This window comes from Aquila chrysaetos, chromosome 17, assembly GCF_900496995.4.
Source record: "Aquila chrysaetos chrysaetos chromosome 17, bAquChr1.4, whole genome shotgun sequence".
In the NCBI taxonomy this organism is placed as follows: Eukaryota; Metazoa; Chordata; class Aves; order Accipitriformes; family Accipitridae; genus Aquila; species Aquila chrysaetos.
This window is the reverse complement of record NC_044020.1, coordinates 12,617,483-12,642,152: the sequence shown is the minus strand read 5'-3', so window position 1 is coordinate 12,642,152 and position 24,670 is coordinate 12,617,483. Positions and strand designations below refer to the sequence as shown.

The 24,670-nt window shown below is 39.2% G+C and overlaps 1 protein-coding gene and 1 long non-coding RNA gene across 2 annotated transcripts in view; one reads left to right on the top strand and one right to left on the bottom strand.

Annotated features, from left to right (window-relative positions):
* Positions 1–24,670, bottom strand: part of WNK1 (WNK lysine deficient protein kinase 1) — a 107,606-nt gene that overhangs the window by 35,854 nt on the left and 47,082 nt on the right. The window contains 7 exon segments of the mRNA XM_030040611.2: positions 1,051–1,425; positions 1,427–1,480; positions 3,267–3,524; positions 6,623–6,810; positions 7,909–8,245; positions 8,469–8,688; positions 10,130–10,218. Coding sequence (XP_029896471.1) covers positions 1,051–1,425; positions 1,427–1,480; positions 3,267–3,524; positions 6,623–6,810; positions 7,909–8,245; positions 8,469–8,688; positions 10,130–10,218 — 1,521 coding nt within the window.
* On the top strand, positions 21,815–23,119 carry LOC121233890. Its single transcript, XR_005934233.1, has 2 exons — positions 21,815–22,226; positions 22,860–23,119. It is a non-coding gene; the product is annotated as an uncharacterized LOC121233890 (long non-coding RNA).

Here is a 24,670-nt window from a genome sequence, read left to right as displayed (position 1 = left end):
TTACCCTTAACACAAAAGCCCTACCAATATTTCAGTCAAAGCTGAACACAGACCAAATGGTTGCCAATGCCTCATTATTTCACCGCAACCTGGTTTGTTAAAGAGTTCCTAATATACTACCGACTTGGTGGAAAGACACCCCCATGAATGCTAACACTTTGAACCACTTGGAGCAAGTCTAAGAGCAAGGCTCCCCTTTAAGTGCAAGGTATGACTTATAAAAAGCAGAGAAATTCTGGAAGGGTTTGCTCCTGTAACCTGAGGATAGAGTGCAGGTGGTCCTGATGAAAGCGAGGTGGACAAGGCCTGCTGAGTCGAGGCTCCCTGGGGGAAGCAGATGAAGAGCTGCGACTCTTGCAATACCTTCTGAGGCAGCTGAACAATGGGCAATGAGAAGTCTGAACCAAAAGCAGAAGATGACCCCCCTGTAGGAGGAGGAGACTGGAAGTCGCCAGTGTCAGAGGAAGTCAGCTGTGAGGAATCACTGGAGTATTCCGGGCTTCCTTCCAGCCAGCTCCGCCTGGCAGAGCCCCCTCTGGGACCTGCTAACTCAGGACCAAGATAGTTACACTGCTCCTCTGTCACAGGCTGAAGCCGACCGTGCGACCCTATGCCTTGAGTGGACTCCTCTTGACTGGTCTCCATAGAGCCCCGGCGACTTCTGTAGACCCGCTGGGGTAAAACTGCCCCTTCTGCTGAAGCAGAAGTCGGTGTGTGCACATGGAACTCAAAGACACAGCTCGCTCTGCCATCACTACTGTGAGAGAGCACAGCCGGGGCAGAGTGTGGAACAAATACCTGGTGGAACGTCATCTGAGCAGGATCTGCACTCAGAGGAGCTGAAACACTGGATAATGGAGAAAGGGGACCCATCCCAGAATCCAGCCTCAGGTTCTGAACATGTCTTGCCAGGTATGTTTGCCCCAATTGAAAGTCGAACACAGAGCTTTGTGGAGGACCACCTTGCCCATGGTTTGACTCAGAGACCTGCTTCAAAGGTTGTTCAGTCGCATGAGAGTTATAAGCTACTTGATCATACTGCTCCGATACCTGTGATGGATAGTGCATGCCCACCAAATATACAGCTTCTGGATGCATTCTGTAGTGAGCATCCTCTGGAGGTGTTGGTCCAGATCTATAGTCACTGTGGACAGGAGCTGGCTCAAACACGGGATTAACTTGCACATGCAGAGGCTCTCCAGCGACTCTCTGAGCTGCTGTGCCCAGCATAACGAATGCCTCTGGTGTCCAATTGGTGGGACTACCACCAGGTGGAACTAAACTCTGGCCAGTCTTCAGCAATGGCTGCAAGTGGCAAGTTTGGGCTTCCAAAAATGAAGTGCTCTTGCGCCGCTGAGCAACTGCCACCTTCGGCGGGCAGACAGGTGGTGGCGAGAAAGACACCGGCCGTTCATGAACGGTTGGGGAAAAATATCTGGGAATCTGGGAACGTTGGTGTTCCCCCACGCGGATGCTGAGGCTGTATTGACATGAACAAGACAAGTAATTCATACATTAAAAGTGAAAGCACATCAACATGCACAGTTCACTAGGCAGTTCTGTGAAGTAACTTTATAGAATGACTACTCAATTCATGGTCAAAAACATACATTACTTAGGAAGTTTAGGTGAGTCGCAAATATCCATTAAATACATCCATGGCAGGCATAGCTACAAATGGAAACATTTGCTTGTGTTAGAGCTGCTTTTCCAGTCCAATTTCAATAATTCACAAGAAGAAAACAGTTTTGCTCCTGACAATGGAATGAGGTTTATTGTCATGGGCTATCCATTGTGATCAGGGCTTGAAATCCAATCAAACCCCTGAGGTTACTGCCATATGGGGAATACGAAAATTCAGAACTTGATAGCAGCAACAATGCAGAGCCTCTAGTTTGCACTTAGAAGATAAAATGACGTTAAATCTTAGTATTATCCAACACAAAAACCACAGTGCTAGCATCCTGTATGCTATCCAAAGAGCTAAAGAGAAACCTTTTGAGACAAAACTGAACCATTCCAGCCCACAGCTGGGAAAAAAAAAAAAAAAAGTACGATAAAACTGCAGAGCCTCTGGATTCTGCCAAAGTTGATCATCTCTTCTGATCCCTTTGGTCACTTTTGATCATACCTTTTCACAAGGAAAATTAGCACTCACTGAAACAAACCTAACTCTTGCCTGGACAATAAAACATTCACAGGTTTAGTAACAGCAGACGCCTCAAGCAATTCCACTCCATCTGATGTACTACTTCAGATGAGGCTCATCCTATTTAAGATTTATAGGTAAAATTTCACTAAAGAGAGTTCTATGTAAGAATACCAAACAATTTAGTAATTCTGCATATTTTCATCTCTGCCTACAGTATGCCGAGAGAGAATGTATTATCTACCCTAAAGGGAAAAAAAAATTGCAAGAGTCAGTAGCAAATATACTGTCTTTAAAGACAGATGGCATTTATGACTTTTTCAAGTTGCTGTTTCCACATTGTTCTTTCTCCCCAACCCCTTTTTTCCAGAAAAGCAGCAGCAAATTTCCATATTGACCAATACTAACAAGAAGGTCCTACAGGATGAAGAACTCTCCCTATGTTCTGAAAACTGGTTCCACTTACTTAATTTATAGAGAAATGTTTCTCAAGGTTTATTTTGTGTAAATTGAAGCCCAAAACTGAAAAGACACTACCTCCTGTCTTGCAAGCTATCTTGCATCTGACTTTGAGAAACACGAAACCATGGCTTCTTCCCATCAAGAAGCAGCTGAAGTGGCATTTCCAATTAAAACTTATAGAAAAATCCTCAAAAGTATTCATACTCTGAATTTCTAGTATCACTAGCACAGCTAGCCAAAGCTTTTAGAATAACCAGACACAGCAACCAAGCTTTAAAAGCCGGTTGTTTTGTGCGGAGCTTACTTAACATTCAATGCTTGCTTAGAAGTTGGAAAATAAAAAGCTGGTCTTCTGACTTCAGGGGATAAGGACTAGTCTTCCCCTTACCTTCTGTGGTACAAATGGGTAATTTACATTTATACTATACTATAATAAATAAAAAAAATGGTCAGCTACTGTTTGATAATGTTTAAGTGTACTGCTTTCCCCCCTCAAAAAAAAAAAAAAAAAAAAAAAAAATCAACATTCCAGCAGGACAGTATAAGGAATCAACTCTTCATTTCTTCATTTTCTCATTTTAAAAATGCCCAAAGCCCAGGATGTATTTAATGATAACTTATCTTACTGTGCCAGGAGGCAAATGGTAACACATACAGGACTGACAGAGAGGGAGGGCAGGCTGGAGCGTCGATGCTTGCGTGGAGAGGCAGAGTGCATGGGCAGGACACTTTCCAGGGCTTTAGAAAGCTTTTCTGCAAAGGTTTCTTCAGGGACAGTCCGAAGGTAGAAAGGAGAGAGAGGTGCAGACAACGCTGGTGGTGGGGTGCAAGGAGCACTGAGAGGGATGCAGGACATAGAGGGAAGAGCAGGAAGGTGGGGGACACAAACTGACATGCTACGACCACGTTGAGGCTAAAGGAGGAAAACAAAAGTTAAGAATTGAACACTTAAAAAAAAAAAAAAATGAATAACAAAACCAGCAAAAACTGTAATGAGGTAGAAAAGAAATGCAGACATACAATGAGAGGCCCAATACTGACTAATATGCGTGCAAGAAGATATGAGAATGTTGAATGAATGCCAACACACACTGGGAACAGGCTATGAGCACCTCTGAGGACCCAAGTTTGCCTTAGGTTACTGAGCAGTGTGGGAAGTTCCCTAGTACCATTACAAGAAGCATGTAGAGGGCAGAACAGACAGGAGAGAATATTTTCTCTGGGGCCACTGATGCAGCTCATACTGTGTGTACTCTCAGCATCTAGTAGTCTGACAAATAACAAAAACCTAAACAGATACTGATGAGCTTTCAAACATTCATTCTTAGTTTAGTGAGTGGATGTGTGTTTACACATATCACCTCACCCAGTCTCTCTGCTTGGGCACCTCCCTGCCTGAATTAAGTGGACTAACTGTATGCAGCTGGCTCTTTATTAACTAAAATATTACCACAAAAATTTAAACATTACACATTCTACAACATGAGTTGTAGAAAAAAAGTTGGTTTAATGTGCGGAAAATTCAGTAAAATTAGTCTTAGACAAGCATTTTCCAGGTGCTTGGCCAATAAAAGCATCAGGATTTCGTAATCTTGCCTCAATCCAGAAGGCCATAGCTCAAAATCCAACCAAACTGGAAGAATCAGAATTAGGTTTTGGGGTGGGGCATTTTTTGTTGGGGTTTTTTTGTTATTGCTTTTTTGGTGTGGTGTGTTTTGTTGTGGTTTTTTTTTAAGTGAATCAAAAGATGATGTGTTAAAGATGCAGTCTTCAACTGCAAGTTTTCTTTCTCTTAATGGTATATGCCTCTTATGGATGTAATCCACAGTTCCTTAAAATAACTGAAATCAAATACAGACCTCCAGGGAAAAAAACCTCAAGATATCCAGTGGAGATCTGATTTTAAAGATTTCTGATGTGAGAAATCTTGCTAGACTGCTCAAAAAAATGGGAGAGGCATAAGGGAACTCAAAGGGTTAAATAAATATTTTACCCAAAATCTTCATCAGTTCCAAGGCAGGACTAGTTATATATGTTATGCCCAACTCTAATTTATCTAAACTGTTCAGAAACATCTCCAGTGATGGAGACTGCAGTACTTAACTGTCCCTTGTTGGTTAAAAAAAAAAAAACCTTCCCAAACAGTAATTCCATGCTGCAATTTAGGCATATTATTTCTTATTCTATCTGACAACAATGCTGTGGTCTGATTAGCCTCCTCCTATTTTACAGCAGCCTTTACAGCCTTCTCTCTCCTCAAGCTTATCTTTCATAGGCTCAGCTTAACCATTTCAGTCTTCCCACATAAACCATGTTTTCTTTATTTCTGGTGGGGGTTTTTTGTCACTCTCCTCTGAATTCTCTCCCAATTCACCCTCAAATTCACTCAAGCAGGGTGTCCAGGATAGACTCACCAATTGCCAAGAGCAGAAGAACTATTTCATATAAAGTTTGCCTTTTTCACAACAGCATGATGTTTTTGACCATGTCCAGCTTGTGGTCCAATGTAATCCCCGACTTTTTTTTTTTTGGCAGAATTGCTGCCTAGTCAGTTGTTGTTCATCCTGTACTTGTGTAGGTGATAATTCCTGTTTAAGCATGAACTTTGTTCTTGCCCTGATTAAACTGTATTCTATTTCTTTTTAAGGCCATTTCTCCAGTTGTCAGTATCATTTTGACTTGCCATTCTGTTCTACTCCATTCTGTCAACCTCCTGGTACCACTGCTGTCGTCCTAGAGCATGAGCACATTTTAGCAGTGAACTAAGCAGCTTAACTATACCTCTATCATATGCTTGTTCTTCCGTCACCTCTCAAAAGATAATGGTCTTTCAACGTGGAAGCTAGCCATCCCAAGACAGTGAAATGGCTTCTGGTCCAATATATGCCCACACATCAAAATATGGCTTACCCAGAACAAGAGCTTATTTAGAGGGATTAAAAGCTCATTTGATCAAGGACTAGCAGTACCACATGCTTCGAGTTAAATGTCTTTGAAAAAGATGGAGACGCTTTGCTTGTGAGTGAAACCAGCACGTTTTCGAAAAAGCTAGTAACACCAACAATTCTGTAATAAAAGCCTACATCCACAGGCACCAAAAAAAGTGAGGACCCTCAGTCTTAAGTGTCACATCTTCTCCCTTATGGTATTACTACATTATACCATAATGTCTCTGCCTCAGGCTCAGATTTTTATTTGTGTAAAAAACAAGCGACAAGGGAACCACTGAAGACAATATTAACAGTAGCAGAGTTCTACTCCAGAGTTAGAATAGATTTCTGCATACTCTCATACTCGGATCTAAAAACATACCAAGGAAAAAAACATACCAAAATAAAAGGGCAACACAAATGAACATAGTAGGAAAAGTATTTGTGCCCAGTGCAGACTTTCCAGGGAAAAGGAATACGCATGGCAACTGATGAGCAAATCAACACAAGCTAGAAATAAAATTGGGAACAAGGGTGTGGGGTCTTTTCAGTCTGGAGTTCTCACATGCAGCATTCTATAACAGTTAAAAAAATCTTACCTGCAGAAATCTGTAATCAAAGCCTCACAGAACACACACAGCAATTTCATACTTATACAGTAGCTCAAATTATTCTAATCCCTTCTTCAAATCAAACCAACAGCTTGATCCCTAGTAACTTCATATATACATACATACACCACCTTCCCAAGTGAGATTAAATGCTTACTTCCATAAGATAGTCTTGTTCTGAGGATGTTACTTCCATCCATAAAAAAAAACCTAACCCATCATTCTGCTTAAGTGCACTCAAGTTATAAAATAAAAGCTTTAAAGACAAATATGCCCTTGCATATTTTAGTCCCCCCTAGACTCAGTCACCTCGCAAAAATAGCCCATTAACTACTCCCATGTGGGATTTGTATCACATGCAAAACAAAACATACATGGAAGATTGCCTGGCAGACTTTTCTCTCACCTTTCAAGAGAAATACAAAATCAAGTAATTCCATGCATTTGCCATACTGTAAATTCTGGCTTACCGCTGCAGGTGGCTGATATCCTCCATGCTGCTGTGACTGCACTTGGCCAACTGAAGCTCCATATCCCTGGACTGCAGGTGTTGAGATTGACTGGTCATGCTGGGAACCATACGACACAGTCTGTTGACTGCTCACACATGATTCGGTATAAACAGATGACCCCTGGCCACTGTCAACTGTCCCATCAGCTGCAGAAGTTAAAGATAAAAGTCTGTGTTTCAAGAACTGCAGTGTGGATTCACAACTTTAAAGATATTATAATCAATCAAATATTAGATTGACGTTTGTGACATGTCACATGGACCTTAGCATTTTATGTTTTGTAATATTTAAGCTAGTTTAAAAATACATTTTTTCTTCCTTAATACAGCATCCTTACCAGTATGTCTTCCCCTAACCTCTGAAGAAATCAGTAATTTCAGGAGTTCTTTATGAAGATACTTAATAGTAAACTATGCTTCCTATAAAAGGCTAGACCAGAAATAGAAACTTAAATTCCACATTGTTATGAATGATCTTTCAGGGGGTTTTAATTATTTTTTTTATTTAATTTTATACAGATATATAAAACAGGTCTGTTGTGCTGGCTGGCAGATGCACCTGATGTAGGCATAGTAGTGAATTTAAAATCCCTAGTACCTACAGAGCAGACAGTAATTTGCTTTCTAACTTCACCATTCTAATATGGAAGTTCTCATCTACCATCATTATTCAAATACTGATTCAAACATTGGGATGGCAGAAGAGGAAAAGTTAGGAGTGTTAATTCATCTTTTCATGTATAGTATGTAAAAAAGAAAATGAAACCTTTTTTTCAGAAAGCAAATTATAAGCAGAACTGCTTGTACATTAATCTCATTTCCACCTTAAATGCAAGTTAACAGGGATTCAAATAAGTGTTTCTAATAGCTCTAACTGCGCACTAGTGCAAGAGTATACAGCCTTCTGCATGGCCAGAATATACTGTCCATATAGGAAGGCAGCAAAAACTAGGACATGTGTTCATGCTTCAGGTGCCCAAGTTCGTTTGGTGTATTAACTTGAAACAAAGTAAATGACTTTGTGCTGACACTGGACTGTGAATTGTGCCAAGACTTGGCTCAGCTAAAGCACAGGAACGCATCTTACTTTACTGTGCTTTCTAGTGGGCCAATGTTCTTCAGCAGACAGCAATGGCAGACAGCAACATCTTAAGATATTTACTGCTATACCCACCAAAAGTTTAAGACTCTTAAGGGGGGGAACTGTGTAAGTGCAAGAGTTCCTAAATAAACCAACACACTTACAAAGAATAGATATACTGGGTTGCTGGAACTGCAGTTGTTGGTGTTGATCAGCTTCTGGTTCTTCAGGCTCCACTTGTGTAGAAACAGATGCTGAAGTAGTGGGGACAGGAGTAGTACCAGTGACAGATAGGGGATGCTTTGACCCTGCATGGGAAGCACTTGATGGTTGCTGTTGCTCCAGCTGCTGCTTCTGACTACCTTCTTCCTGAAGCTTCTTCTCCTGTTCTTCTCGCACCAACTGACGCTGCTCTCGCTTTCGCTTTATCAAAGATACCCTGTCCTTGATAGCTTTCGCCATTGTCTTGTGATCCCCTTCACAGACATAGCCAGATTCCACCTGAAGGAGGATATATTCACAGAATTCAGACTGTCATAGACAGCCACTGTTGTAGTGCTACAATATAAGCTACTGCTCTCTGGCACTAACTTCTCATTCACAGACTTCTGAAGCTGTTTTATTTCTAGACGGTAACAACAGCAAAGGCAGAGGCTGACAGACTACATTTCACTGTCAAAGAACGCCAGTACTTCCAATGCTTTATAAGACCACCAACACTTACCATTTCCTGTGCCACATCCTCTGGGACATCTCTCTCCAAGTCAAAGGAAAACTCTATTGCCTCATTATCTTTATATTTGCCCTTGAGTTTTTTGATGTCTTCAATTCGCAGCCAGAGTTTAATGGCAATTTTTTCTCCATCATCTTCCTCTGCTAGTTCTACCCGTACTCCAGTCTCTTCTTGGAAGAAAGCATGATTCAAAAGGTCCTTAATAGCATATCTAGTATATTGGGGAAGAATGTAGAAAGCACATACAGTTATTAGGTTTTCATAAAATATTAAGGAATATACTTGCCTGATTATCCCCCGCATTTATTCTCTACATTTCACACTTCTCCCATGAATTATGTGACAGCCCATCAATCAAATTTCTATTTAAAAGCATGGTGGAAAAACAAAATGCAACAATACAGATGTACACAAAAAAAAAAAAAAAAAAAAAAAAAAAAAAATCACACATTGGTCAGCAGAAGTACCAACAGATTTAAGCCAACTGAAGAGGATATACGTTAACTAAAATAATAAGAAACCTTGAAGAAACAGTTTGGTTTTACTGAACATTAAGATCCAACACACAACCCTTAGTCCTCAAATCAGTACAGTAATCCAAGTATGTATTTCAGTCTATTTCAAGATCTTAGCAAGAGCCTCATCTAGTAAATTCAGCACTAGATAAGCACCATGTTATTCCTTTCATATTTTATACTATTTTGAACCACTTCAACTTGCATTCTGTTTGACACAATTAGAAGCTTTGTCCTGAAGGTACAAAAAAGATCTATGTTCATACACACACAGCGTTAACAGTAGTAGTCTAAAAGTTAACTGCTTAAACTAAATGGCAAGAAATAAGTGATGTGCAGCCACAGAACTAACTTACAATGAGGAAAAAATAGGAAATTGTTTAAAACTAAGAACAGGGATTAAAAATACATAGCAATGCCATCAGATATAAAACTTTGAGTTAATAGAAGGGGATGAATAAATATCCATAAACTGACAAAACTAGCTCTGAACAGAATAGCAGGAGGCTAGAGGAGGGGCAAAGGCTGAAGCATTCTTAAATCAGACATTCAGTAAGCAACAACTATGTAAAAGCAGAAAACAAAACAAACCCCACAAATAAGCCATCAGAGCAGTTACAGATTTCCTGTAATGGTATAAGTTAGTCACTTCAAGTAGAAGTCATCTTGCAGAAAATGTGGATGAAAATGAGCAGCAAGAATTTAAAAAATAAGAGCGCAGAAAATAATCAGCCATAAAATGCCAACAAAATCAAAGGGACAGGAAAATAAAAGGATTACAGAATAACAAACCAACCAAACAATGCAAATACCTGGGAACGCAGAAGGATGTCCTCCACTATTTTGCTGACTAGGTCAAAGTTTTTATTAAAACAGTAGAATTTCTGAATAAACGCGCATGGATGGTTACTATAGCATTTGCCCTTTTCTTGACACTGTTACTTCTCTAAAACAGTCATTGAATAAGAATCTACCAAAGAATAGAAGCTGCAGAAGTAATACTGGCTTCCCAACTTTCATCAGAACACAGAAGACCCCAGGAACTAACTGGATCTGGTATCATCACAGATAAGAGACTCAGACAGCAAAGAGACTCAGACAGCAAGTAATACCTCTATGTGAAAAGAAAGTACTTACCTTTCGCCTTTGTTTTGCCGAATGCATCCCTCAATAATCTCCTTCACTTCAGGGATTGCTACTTTATCAAAGCTGGCTGGCTTGACACCCTGGAACATACAAGTAACAACAGAGAAACTGGAAAGCCCACTTGATACAAGTTTTGATTGTGCTTACAGACCAACTATTTTTACTCAATAGATAACTGGCCTGAATTCCCCACTAGTACAAATTATAGAGAAATCTGACCCCAATCTTATTGTTCATCTGTTTGTCAGTGACTTTTGCAAGCTTTTTTTTCCCCCCACTATTTCTCAGCTACGCTTCCCTAACAGAAGGTTTTGGCATTTACGTTCTCAGTTAAGATAGGAGAACTCTCTAGTTTCCATGGAAGCTATGCTGGTTAGAGGCAAGTATGCAGACTGGACTGAGAATGGAAGGAAACGTTTCCTATGTAACACTAGTGCACAAACCCACATGGTTAATTTAACAGTCTTCAAAGGATTCTGCTGCTTCCCAAAATGTCTCCAACATGCCTTTATATGAAGTAATTTTAGCATAGATTGATTTTACAGGAAAAACATTAGCCCAGAATGATCTGACTGGATCATTAAGTAACTTGTCCAATGCTTGGGGGGGGGGGGGGGGGGGGGGGGGGGGGAGAGAGAGAGAGAGAGAGAGAAAGAAGAAGAAGAAGAAGAAGAAGAAGAAATTTAAAAAAAAAAAGACTTTCCTGTATCTTAGCTCTCCCCAGAAGATCTACTATACTCAAACCACGCTCCTGCATCACTGCTGTCGCAAGTTGAGGAACATGAGCTTAGCAATACAGACCTTCAACGACTCAAGGCAATTCTTTCTCCAATACACACTAAAGCCATTACAGGAAGAGCAAAACAAAATCTAAGTATGATCAGCTACTCAAATCAGTAAAGCAAATAAGCCATGAGATATGACCATCTGGGAATTCTGCAAAACATTGCAGGCAGAGCACCAAACTTCATCACTTAATCATGGCCAGAAGCTCTATTTCGGGGACAATTGTCTACAACAGCAAAATCTGGCATTCAATTTTACTTGATTCAGCTTTTAGCTGCAAACTCTGTATTTAAGACAGCAGAATAAGAGAGGATGAATACATCCCGTTCAAGTTCTGTTATATGAAGAGTCTGTGTTTTCAAGCCGAACAATCCTGAAATCATACACTTGATACATCTGACCCTGTGTCACTAGTAAATCACAACTAAACAAAAAGTGAAAACTATAGAATCTGAAATAAAGACATAAATGAAGTAGTAGTATAAGCATCATAATTCATGTCCTAACCAGAGAGTACTTCTCCCAATATCCTATATGATACTGCTGCTCACCCAATGGGGACATCAAGACATGATCCTTCCCCCTTCCTCTATCATCAGCAGGAAACAAGCCTTGAAACGGAAAGGTTCGAGACTCTGAACCAGAGCCTTTGCAACTACAGACCTTCATTTAACTGAACATGGAGACTTACGATAATGATTCTCGTCTACATTTAGATACTTTTTTTCCCCCCCCTTGGCCAGACATGGCAGTATATTATTGACTTATGTTCACTACCTAAAATATTCTCTACCGCACTCTTCCAGGAGAGGGCACAGTCAACATCAACTTTAACAGATGCAAACACAAAACTGGGAGAAGCACAAGAGTCCAGTCTTCCACTGGACAACAGTGCTATTTGTTACTATGTTTTACAAAGTTGCTGGATCTGGAATTTTTCAAAGGAAAAAACAACCCCAAAACCAAAAAGAAAACAAACAAACAAAAACTATAGAAAGACAGTTTTTCACTTTATAAAAACTTCTTGTTACAACAGCATTCTGGTTATTTATTTCTTTGCTCTAAAATTTGCTCTTATGAAATTCTAGTAATTGACATTCACAGAACTGAAGAGTATATTGTGACTAGAATAAGCCCCAAAACACAGTCTGTCAGTGAACATTAGCTTAATGCTTTTTAAAGCTTCACTGAACATTAAAGACTTTTGGAGATCAATGCCTCAGCTGATAAGACACCAGACTGAAGTTTGGATGGGTAAGTTTAATACTGTAACCAGGTCATATCAGCTTCCTAGCAGGAGCAGAGCCCTACACTCCCATAGGGCTTTATAAAACTAGTTCTAGTGTTTACTACTGGCATCAAGTACCTGTTTACAAGTGTCTCTGCTCATATAGTGGGCTAGTCACAGACACCCACCTTTTAACTATGACCAAGCTTAAAATGGTCGCAGGACTTCAGGCTCATATATGTAGAGATAGATGTTTCTGTACATAATTAAATGCTCTCCTATATACACATACATACATAACCTATGCAATAGTTAGAATTAAACTGCTTATTGTACATATTTGTATCTAAATTTGCAAAAGTTTAACACATCTAAATCTCCTAAATAGCTGCAAGCCCCAGACATAGCAGCAGCCTGCATGTATGTCCATTTACACTGCGGCAGCAGAAGGAAGATGTCAGATCTGTGACAATCTCATTTCAGAAAAACTAAAGCTAAGGTAAAACAACTGGTACAGCAAAATATTAACATAACAAAGCCAGAGCATGAGTTTTCTTGTTAACTATTTTACCACATGCTCTGTTCCTGCACGAAGCCTGAAAAGGTAAAGCTAAAATCAGTGAATCAGTCTGCTACCCTGTGTTTCTCTACCCTGAAAGAGATTAAAATACCTGTCAAAAATCTTCAGGCCCTTCCATGAGGGCCATTTTACAACACACCATTTTGTGAATTTCAAACCAAGAGTTCAGTTAAAAAGAGAAGCTCCTGCCAGCCTCCTCCAGCATAGCTTCTATGTTCCTAACTGCTCCTCAGAAAATCTGGGAGAACCTCACACTAGAGCCTAAAACCAACAGAGGATTCTGTGTTGAAGCAGCTACCTATTTCTCAGTGTGTTCCACAGTCCATGAGAAAGGTTGCCTAAGCCTAGTATACAGTGCTGACCAAACACCCCTTACACTGAAGTTCAGGTCACTTAAGTACTGTCAGCTTTTAAAAACATTTTTTTTTCCTCCTCCAAGCACTACAGAAGTGTCAAACTATTTTACGTAACAAGGCAGAAGATACTATGAATGATAAAAATCAATAAATCAGTGAACCCTTTTCTACCCAGAGCTGCCTATAGACCTTAATCTGCCATCACAGAGAAACCAAAGGGAGGCCAGGCCCTGCAAAGACATAACCTTGATGTGTCCCTAAAAGCACATGAGCTGTGCAGCCAAGCATTCATTAGTTCCTCAACCCAAAGGCACTAAAGAACATACTAAGCCATTCAGCATTTCCTGGGTTTCACCACATGTACTGCAAGATGGTCACGTTCTTATATGCCTCTCCTGGTCCCCAAACTCCTTAGAAGAATCACAGGACAACTCAAATCTTTTAATCTACTAGTCCTATTCCCCAGTGGCAGTTTAACAAGAACTCAACACCCAAATCCCCCTAGCATTTTTTCTGAGTTTGCTAAAGAAATAGAAGGAAGAGCTCTTGCAGAGGAAAAAAAAACAAGTGCAGATAGGTATAACAGGCACTCATGGAAGTCATCAACACTTTCTCAAGCTACCATCTAAAATAGCATAAACTGGCAGTGCTGCTGAAAGCAACAGCCTCCTATTCTCCATCTCCCATTCCTACACCCATGTCATTTCCTCCCTTTTGCCAGCACACACACTTATACAGCTGCATAATGAACCAGATCAGTGTTTATCAGACTTGAAACAAATCCAAACAAAAAAGCCTGCAGCAGTTTCTAGTGAGATGAAGCTCCCCAGTCTGGTTCCCTACACTGCTGCAGTCTCAGGCTTACACGAGGAAAGTGATAGTGCAATAGCTAACAAGGGCAGAACTGCTTCTTTTGAAAGAAGTGCCAGCTTAAAATAAAACCCACTGAACACTTATGTTTTGAGAGCACCTCTAAAATATAGGCATATATGTAGGTAGCACAAAGCACAACTGATGCAAAACTAAATACTTACAGTCTTCATGTTAGGCATGAGGAGAGATTTCATGTTTCACTTATCTTAGATGTGGTAAAGTTTGTGATTTTATCAGATTTTAATCAGGCAAAAAAAGTGTGTTCCAAAATTCAACATCCACATTTATATAGTTATTTGGTCAATTAAAGGCAAGTTAGGTACTCTTAAAACCACTAGATTTTTCAAGATAATTTAAACACCAAAGTAGAAGCTACTCAGAACTCCTCTTCACAATTTTTGCCTAGAAACATATAGTATTTTGCATTAGTTAGATCACTACATTACTGGGTCAGTGGTTTAGCATCTTGTTCTAATGCAAGAGATACTGAAAATATCATTTACTTCGTAAGAGAAGATACAATCAGTGCTGTATAACTTTCACACCAAACCAAAACGAAGACAGAGGAAGTGTTATATACCCTCAGCAGTCCTAAATTTAAAAAAGTTAGATTTGGAGTAACAACACAGGTAGAAAATAGCAGAAGCAATAAGCATTCCAGCCTTGCTGTTCAGGATTTTAATCTACATTTAAAATTTACAGGGGAAAAAAGTACAGTCAAGTTTAAAAGCTGAAGACCCAAGCTATGCAAATGTAAAGCAGTTCAGCAGATTTGTCAAGAATTCTGATTTGCCCCCAAAATCCTTTCCTGTGACTACACACACACATTACAGAGCTGAAATTCTTACTTACCTCTTTAGCACAATCCTTGTGAGAGCAGCAGCAGTGGGAATTAACAATTACAAACACGGGACAGAGCTCTCTTTTTGTAAAATCCATCAGGAAGAGAGAGCCGCACACACCAAAGAGTTAGTTAGGTGCTAGTTTCCGATGGGAATCCACTAGGCAGTGGACTTAACGCACAGCGGAAGGAAAGCAGACATCAAAGTTTGAAGGGAGCATTGTTTTCTGTTTGACACCTCTTGTACTTTTCCAAGTCCAGTACATGAGGCTGCAGAGATTTGAGCTTAGTATCTGCTTTTGCCACTCAAATGCTGAATAGAAAGAATCAATGTAAGCAAGAGGTAAGCATGTCCTTTTCTGCCTGCCCAGCTAGCTGTAAGGAGGAGGAAGAAGAACGCAGGGATCCTTTACTTCCTGCATGTCCCCGCCCCCCCCACTTGGCTGCTCTGCCTATTCTCCACCCAGATTTTCTGCAATAGTTTAAGGCTGCATGTAGGATCATCACCCAGTTCATTCCTGCTGTTGCAGAAGGACACTGTTAAACAGAGGGGAACAGGTCAGTCAGCATATTGTTCTGACCCAGGGTTGCTGGCACTAGTTTTGTACAGGGGGGGATGAAGGCAGCTGCTCTTTCTCCTCTTCTTTCCATGAAGCTACAGAAGTATATATACAGCTGACTAAAATTTAATCCTAACAAAACACAAGTCAGCACTAGGATAATGTAATATATTCCACCTCCCTCCTTCCTGACAATCGCATTCTGCTACCATTGGCAACATAGTCTGCTTTCCTTTTACTGGGTGCTTAATTTAAGGGAATAAGGATTTGAGGGTGATTTTCAAACTGTTGGACAAAGTTAGAAAGCGCACTGTTGCTTGTTTTACGGCACATGCACACAAATAATCCACAGGGTTATATTTTGTAATAACTCTTGCTAGAGTCCAAACCTAAGTCTGACATCTTTTTTTTCCCCCCTGGTATCTAGTTTCAAACAGCCATTGTAAAACTTGTTTACTAATAAAATGAGTTGTCCACAGCTTCAGGGCTTTTGGGGTTTTTTTGGAAGGACATGAGAAGCAATGCTAAGAAAGATCGCGTGCACTATTTTGAAGTGTGAAGTGAGCAAATGGATTTTGACCATCTAGTGATGATAAACTGTGATAAAATTCAACTTCAGATTATCAAGATCACTTTTCACCCCAAAATAGCATACTTAGTTCCTCAAGTATACCACAATTATACCAGTGTTGTTGTTATACCGTACAACAACAATGTTGCAAAAACAACACTTTTTGATCCTTTATTGAGCATTTTAGAAACTCTCTCCACCAGCTGCTGTGGAACTTTAGAGGAGTCAAGGGAAAAGGGATCATTAAAGATCCTGCTATGTTGATTGGCCTTCCAACTGCTTAGCTAGACTTTTTATAACCTCCCAAAAATCAACTGCTAAAGCTGGTGATTATCATCTCCGTTTTAACAGTGCTTACTGGTATCATGAATAAAGCATATTGGAATTTTGCTCCCCATTGCTTATAAATTTTTTTGTTGTTACAGTTGAACCCAAACCAAACAGACACTCTGCAGTCAAAGCAAATCTACTCCACTGGAATAAAAATCAAACATTTTGCATACCTAATTAAGGCTACACTTTTCTGGGGTAGAATGCATGACCTGCAAAGAACATTAAATGTTTCAGCTTTTAACAAACACAGTCTACCTGTCCCAGTCTAACCACAATTCTTGCTTGGCTCTTTTCAAAGGTGCTGTAACTACAGAGCTTAAAAGGAATTCTACCGTAACTGATTAATCTCAAACAAAATGTTCTAATGTTGCAGAGGCTAATAGAATCAGTAGCAAAGTCAAATCACACAAACAAAGTAATTAAAGTCTCTATATTTTCTTTTTGCTAAGTTATTACCATTCTAGTTTGAGCCAGTCCCAGGCTGCCACAAACCATTAATTCCAGGAATTTAGACAGACCATATGATTCCAGTGGAAAACAAGCCAATGATCCTACCTCCTTCCCCATAGTCTCAAAGAAGCCTCCAGGCAATGGTATATATGGCATTTAAATTGGTTTACCCCATGATCTTCTAAATTTCACCACCTGCTATTAGTTACTTACCCGGCCCTCAAAACCAACATGTTTAACCATTTCACCACCTTTTCCTCTAATCCTTCATCTTAATCCTGTTGTCTGTTCTAGAAACAATCTTTCAGATTTAGTTCTTTCCCTATTTCACACAGGGTACACCTAAAACTATTTGATAGTTCTCATCCCAGTCCAATCGAATACCTACTGTGAAAAGGAAGACTTCAGTTTAAGATCTACTCAGTTCAAAAGAGATATGGGTTGCCTACAGAAGACGGATTTTATTGTTCTTGTTAAAAAGCAAGGTAGAGTAATTGAGACTGCAGGGAAAAAAATTTACAACAATGGAACACATTTAACAAGTGAAAATTTAGCTTCTCTGATTTCAGTATTTTCATAGCAATTAATACTGGACAATTGATAATTCTGCCAAGAATTAAATCAGTAGATCCTGCAGAATAAGCTCTGCACCAAATCAGTATTCTAACAGAGTAAATAGCATTACTGCAATACAAGCAGTAGGAGCAGATGAAAGCTTCCAATAAGCTAGTTAGCTCATGAGGCACTATTTAGACTAGAACAGGCCTAGTTCTCTTATGATCAGAAACGATTGCACATTTTGAGCTTGACTGATCTACCATCATCCAGATCAAGATTCATATCTCAGCTATTTGAGAGCTCTATGTCACTGAAATAGCTTAACCAGTTGGTCTTCACCCTCTGCGATGCAGGTGTGTAAGTAATCTAAGTCCCATATTTCTTAAATTTCTCCAGACCAGCTGTCTTCATGACTTGCAACAGATAACCATGTATGCCCAGACTTCAGAAACACATTGTAAAGACAATAGAGGCACTATAGTATTTATACAAGGCCTGCTTGCTGCAACCTGACTGACCACAATTTAGAAACTCTTTTCCTCCTCAATTTACCACCTACTCTCAAACAATTTCTGAGGCATTAATAAAAAACAAGAGGCCAGTCACAACAGTAAAAAAAAATTCCCAAACACACATGATTAAAGTTGTTACACACAAAGTATATTTGTATTTTGATTGACACACCCATACTAACTGCTTATTCCTAGTTTGTGAGGTTGCTTAAAAGAAGCAGCTAGTCATTTGTGTGAGATAATCTTTGGTGAAAAGAATAAAACAGACTCCTCATTTGACTAGCCATCACTGCTTGCTATCAGCTCCACATCTGTATCCTACAACTGATATCCAAGCCCAGGAGCTACAGGACACTACATTGCCTGCTTAACCAACTTCTTTGCCGGTGTTTCCATACTGTATTTTTACTTATTAAAGCCAGAGAATTTACAGCATTAAAAGCCTTACAAGACCAATATAGTAGGCTACAGTTCTGTTGCTTTGTTTCCACACAGTTAAGTTTGAACAAGAACTAGTCATAACTCTTCCTAGAAATCGTTGGCTGCAATCCTTTCCAGCACTCTCAAGTAAAAGGCTGTAACAAAGCAAAAAAACCACCGTATTTGTGATAATACTGAAGTGCAACTTATGCTATGCGCTACTGCTGAGTATACACCGTACCTTACAACTACCCCACTGACTAATTATCTAGCGCAGCATGCAAGGCATTTTAAGTTTTTACTTTAGACATGAAAGTCCATTGTACTTCAGCACCTCCAGGTAAATAAAAATATCAACCTATTTCAAAAGTCCTAAGAATCTGAAGCCCTTATGACTAGCTAAGCAGATGGTTTTTGTTAAAAAGTAGATTAATTAATCATAGCACCTATGGTAACTGCAGCAATTCTAATTAACAGAAGAAATTACTCAAACTCTAGAACAGGAGATTTTATACCTACAAGGCAGGACACAGTTCCTTAGTGTATAGTTGGCAAACAATTAGGATATTGGTGCATATAACAGTGAAAAGGGCCTTGTTCAGAAACACACAGTATGAGGACAGAAGTTCTTCTGAAACAACAGTAAAGTCTGATTGGACAAGTAGACTGGGCACTAACTTCTCAGTTTTTATTTTGCACAAGAGTGTAAAGGTAAGATCAGTTTAATCTATCGTGCACAGTTCTTTAACCTCACACTTGGAAGCAGGGATGCTGCCTTTATCATCCAAACAAGAATATGCAGTGGTGAACATTTTGAGCTAGCTGAATGACCCTTTGCTTTACTGGGACTTCAGCTTAGAAATGGCTTTCAAAAAAATACAGACATGCCTAGACACACATTTCAGTGCTATAAATTTAGAAATGCCACAGTGACACAATACTAAAAGTGTCTTTCTTCTATTTTCAGTATGGAAAATACATTTTTGAAAAATCAAATTATATTAGTTGCATTCTCTGCTTTAATCAGCTACCATTCCAATAGAAAAACATCATCTAGTACTCATTTTTAAATTCAAGTACAGCAACAGTAATGTAAAAGCCACAGATTAGTTCCAATAGACTTTGAACTGAATTTAAAAGAATGATCCAACATGGGCCACAAAACACATTTGGTACCAGAACAAGCCCTTCGAAGAAGATACCTACTAAAAGGCCTAGGATAACGTTGCAAACACCAAAAATAGTGCACAATTCAGACAATACACCAGAAGTCATCGTCTCTTATTTTATGACCTATTCTAATAGGAGTGAAGGACATCTATTTGTGTACCAAAAGATTCAACATTTTCAGAGGGTGGTCTTAAAAAGTATCCCTGCTATGCAGAGAACTTTATGATAGTGGTAATGGTAAGGTAGAAATATATCTCAAAGAAGTTTACCTTAAAACAGAGTCACAAGCTCATAGTGTTAGGAAGCTTCTAAATACTTAGACTGGACAGAGAAGCAACAGCCTTTTTTCTCTTTAGCATAGCAACATTATGCGCAATAAGCAACAGAGTTTCTTATATATACATTTTAGCATGTTGTGTGTCTCTATTTTGGGGAATAAACTGTATCTGCAAAATCACATTCAACTTTGGTGACTTCCACTCTTTTAATACAGGAACAAACAAAAGCATTCAAACAGGCATACATACCCCACATCACTGCCTACTCTGGCAATAGCTCTGAGTAACCTGGAGGTAACCATAAAGGGTTTATGTAAAATTCTGGTGGAGTTCTGGCTTATGAATCACATAATAATCTCAAAATAACTTATTATTGCTCAACACCCCTGTGAGCTTCCACAAGACTAAAACTTTCCTGGACTTACCCCATTCCTACCCCTGTGCAACTATAGCAGTACAGTTGGCAGGACAAGAAATTGTAGCCCATGCATTCTTAGTGTCAGTATTTTTGACTAGCAGCACTATACTGACAAATAACATTGAGCTATCGGTCTCCCCACAGTAATACTTCAGTGATTCATTAATGGTTCTCATCAGACTGCAAAGCCAGGCATTTTAAAAACACACATCACCTCCCTGTTCCTAAGAAGAGCCACCTTCCCATCTCTTGTTAAGTTAAATTAACCTCAGTTAATGTAAGAGCTAAATAGATTTAGTATCACAGTTTTAAGAGGCCTGATCCTTAACAGATAATGAACTTTTTTAATTTTTAAACATACATTGTTTACTCACTATTCTGTGAACTTACTTAGGTTTCTAAAAAACACATTTGGAAACTGCAATACAACCAAATTTTAGAATTTCAGATTTTAAAAATACATTAGATCTCGATTTTATGCAACTCAACTGAAGCTCACGCCCCTCCCCTCCTTTTAATTCCTGATCATTTTAAAATCATATCCAATTCAAAATTGCTAAGAGACGCATTCCAAACTCAGCAGTGAGCAAGGTAAATAAGAAATAACCTCCTTTCACTTCAAACCAAGTTTGTTTTACAACACCAATATTGACAAAACAGTTTTAGCTGTAATCTAGAAGCTTTTGATGCTGAATAGTACAAATGCCTCTAAGATCAACTTGTAAAAGTGAGCTACTTTTAGAAAGGAATTCAGTTGAATGAGCCTTTTTCCTTCCAACTTCAGATATCATCTGTCCTGGCTGTGCAAACCATATAGCATGTCTTATCTCAGTGTTTAAGCTGATCCCTGCTTTTCCTTACTTAGATCAATGTAATTTCTTAAACAGGACTTCTAATCTAACATGTAAAGCTTCTTAAGATATTAATGCTTCAAAACCTTCAATTCCTGTCTTCCATTTTTAAGTCTACATATTTCTGAATTCATGAGTCAGTGACTGAACCTCCACCCAGGAAGATTCTTCACTCTTAAAGACGTTCCAGCAAAATGCTCGCAACTGAGTTGAACAGCTAAAAGATGCACATGATAGAAGCTTAAGTATTCTTTAGTCCATTCAGTGTGATGCAGAGGAATTGCATCTGATGTGCAATTTTTTTCCATTTGATACTTAAGTACTTGAAGTTTCTTCTTTCAACGAATACAGTTAGAAGAGTTTGCCCTTTCTTACAATTAATCTATTTCCTGTGCTTGGTTGAAGGTTTATGGCCTTTCAGTATCTGCTTTAACAAAAGACTACTTGCTCTGTTTGAAGGTTACCTCCCCCTACTTTTCCATTGATTTTTTTCCAATGCTTTTTCCACTTTAAAACTTGATAGGAGGAGTGTGTCTGTATCTACCTGAACCAGGCCAAGAAACCAAGTTATTCAAGGTAAAGAAACAGAGTTTTATGTATGCCTAAAAAAAGTCACACATTGCTTCCAGAAAGCAAAAGAGGACATTCATCAACATTCATTAAGCACTGCAAGTAAAATTAATCATAAGTCTAAGGGTTAAGCATTTATTTTTGCTGCCTAGGACCCCTCAGGAAGAAGAATTAAGAAAGAGCTGGGATACTTTGCCCACTGCACCTCTAGTGAAAATGAAGTAGTTGACTAGTCTAGACAATTATGATGCCTAACTTTTCAGACACTAAAGAAGAGATTAATTTCACTCAATTGATCAAACTGCAGCACTTTGTAACTGACTCGTTTCCAGCCAAGAGAATGACCTTCACTATAACCAGTGAGCTTCAGTTCCCACCAGTTAGGGAAATTAAGGATTTTTAAACCAGTTAGACACCGCCTGGTCAGGTTACTCATTATGTACCTTGTTCCCTTGGGCCTTTTTTTAAGCTCTGTAGAACAGAGAAGAAAAATGTGCCCACTCTGTGGAACATTTCAGTACAACAACTTTTTTTTTTTTTTTTTAAAGTCAAAATGCAGAATTTTTTTTTATTTCCTTCTCATCTCAAGGCCAGCTCAGAAGGCAGACATTTGTTTACAGAGAAGAGACTGGACTCTCGGTGAAAGCAAGGACAAGTGCAAAACTTCACTTTGTCAAAGTAAGTGTGGAGAAAATTAAGTATAGAGCACAAGTCCATCAGGAGAACTTAAAAGGTAAGTTTATATAACGGGAGGGGGCAAAAGAGAAAAGGGAGTTTTCTGCTCATACTCAGCTGATTAGTACATTTGAAACTGAGGGTGGTGTTAACTTTTTTGCAATGAAAATGTTTGCATTTTTATGTTAGTGGTAGATACGCAAGAATGAGACAAATCTGCGTAATAAACCCATTAATTGTCTTTTACTAGTCTTGGGACTAGTCAATCACCTAGAAAATTTAAGACTTGGGACATCCAAGTATTAGAGATTGAATAATCAGTACCTTTACACACTCATAAAAATAATCTCTGTGCTGCAAAAAGAAAGCTTGAAGGAAATACAGTGTAGAAGTAATCAAGGTCCATACTACATCTGTGAGTGGTAAGTGCAACATGAGCAAGAAAAAAACCAAGCCAGCTTTTGAGGCAACTGCATGGGTTACATCCATCTAACCTGAGGCTGAGACAAAGCAGCTGAAACTACTGCTGTTAGTTACGCCTTCACTGCATTGCTTCACAAACAGACTAAATTAAGAAATCATACTTAAGATGTCTGTTCTATAAATATCTCTGTTTTCATTTAAATGCACATGTAGCCCACTTCAAATATCTCCTGTAACAAATTGTTTAATTGAAATATGCATGGAACAGGTCAAAAAAAGAATAGCAGTCTCCAGAGAGGAATGAAGTCAGACAGGGAAACCTTCCTGAATTTTATCAAGATCTTACACTCCTTTTTTGTGCAAATGAGTATGTAGCAGAATTAAGTATCTTGATTACATTTTGTATTGGAACTGTCTGCACTGCTGTGCTATGGTACAAAATTGGAAAAAAAAAAGAAAAAGGGGCGACCCATTCCTTAATCTAGTAGTATATCTCACAGACAGTTGTGTCTGCACAAGAAGGCAAAGGAGAAAAAAAATAAATCACAGGAGCAGGCAAGATTACCTTAATAGTGCAGCTTATTTTCAATTAATTACAGGCTTAGATGGTTTTTTTTCCGAGGCCAAGTAGGCAGCAATAAGTGCCCACTGGATGCAGTCAGTCCCAGCTGAAGAGACATGCTGCTTAAGCCTCAGAGGAGATTTGCCCACACCCACCCACCCTCCAATAAGGTAAAAATCCCAGGAGTTGCAATTTCTTTAAGCACTAATTACTAATTTATTTTGAACCATTTCCAAAGAACAGAGGATAGCCTCAATGAAGAAAACAGGGGGTTTTGAGACAAAATTGCAACATTATGATTTAAAGAAAACGAAGTGGAAGGCTAGATTCCTTTATGCTTGAGTGACAAGACGTGCAGATCTCAATTTTCCTTTCTGAAGAAACTGCTAGTGAAAGGGTCTGGACTGAGTATGCTAGAGGATGCAAGTACAAACAGAGGTCAATACTCTGTCTCAAACTCCTGCTGACTTCCTCACCAAAACCGTAAAACAAAGTTCAGCATAACACCTTGAGCCCTACAAATTGTAGACCATTGTTATTTTAAGTCAGACATTTACCCAGATTCTTCTATTGAAAGAAGTATTCTTCTAGTTGAAGTGAGCCAGAAAACCAATTTAATTGCACTTCTATTTCTTGGATCAGAGAAAATTTGGGAACTTTACCCCAGCACTGCTTTAAGGAAAAACAGGAACTTCCCAGTGAGACAATGTAGACAATATAGACAAGCATCTTGCAAACAGCAGACTCATGCAGCAGTGCTATTATCCAAGATGTGAAGCAACAATAACTGACTGGGCCAAAAAATGTCTCATCTCTAGGAAGAAATTCAGCCTTTAGATCGGATATCTAGATCTTTGCTTACCTAACTGTATTATTTAATCGGAAAACTGCTTCCAACCATGAGGGAAGACCCTAAACAGAAGAGGTAGAACACATAGAGTACTCTGAGCAATCCTGGCAAATGCCCCAACCCAACGCTGCAGCATCAGGGCATCAGCTAGAGCAATCCTCATCACAAAAGGTGTAAGGTCAAAACGCAGGGCAGGTGAAGGCCAACCTAAGAGAGACCAACGCACAGCCAAAATGGGAGAAAATAATGTTAGCTGGTAATACCAAGTGTGGTCCTGAAAGGACACCCTGGGCATTAAGACACCTTTTAAAGGCTTCTGTCCTAAGCAATAGCATGGATTTAAGCTAATGGGGCAACTCTAATAGTTACTGCAAAGGGGGTGAAGGAAATCAATTAATTTAAATATGTATCGCCTGCACTGAGTGGCTACACATTTTGATCTTATTGCCTTTGGGGTTTCAGTGGTTTTTAAGCTCCCGCATGGCATGATGTCTCATGACTGTCAACAGCAGACCAGTATTGTCTTTCTCTCTGGTCTCTGTGTATGCATCTAGATAAAATAATCCTTTCATTTAAGGCACAGCAGGACTACAGCTGCTACCTCAAAATATTCCTACACATGCCTAGGAAAGCAGCAAACCAAGAGGTTGAAACGGAAATGTTAAAC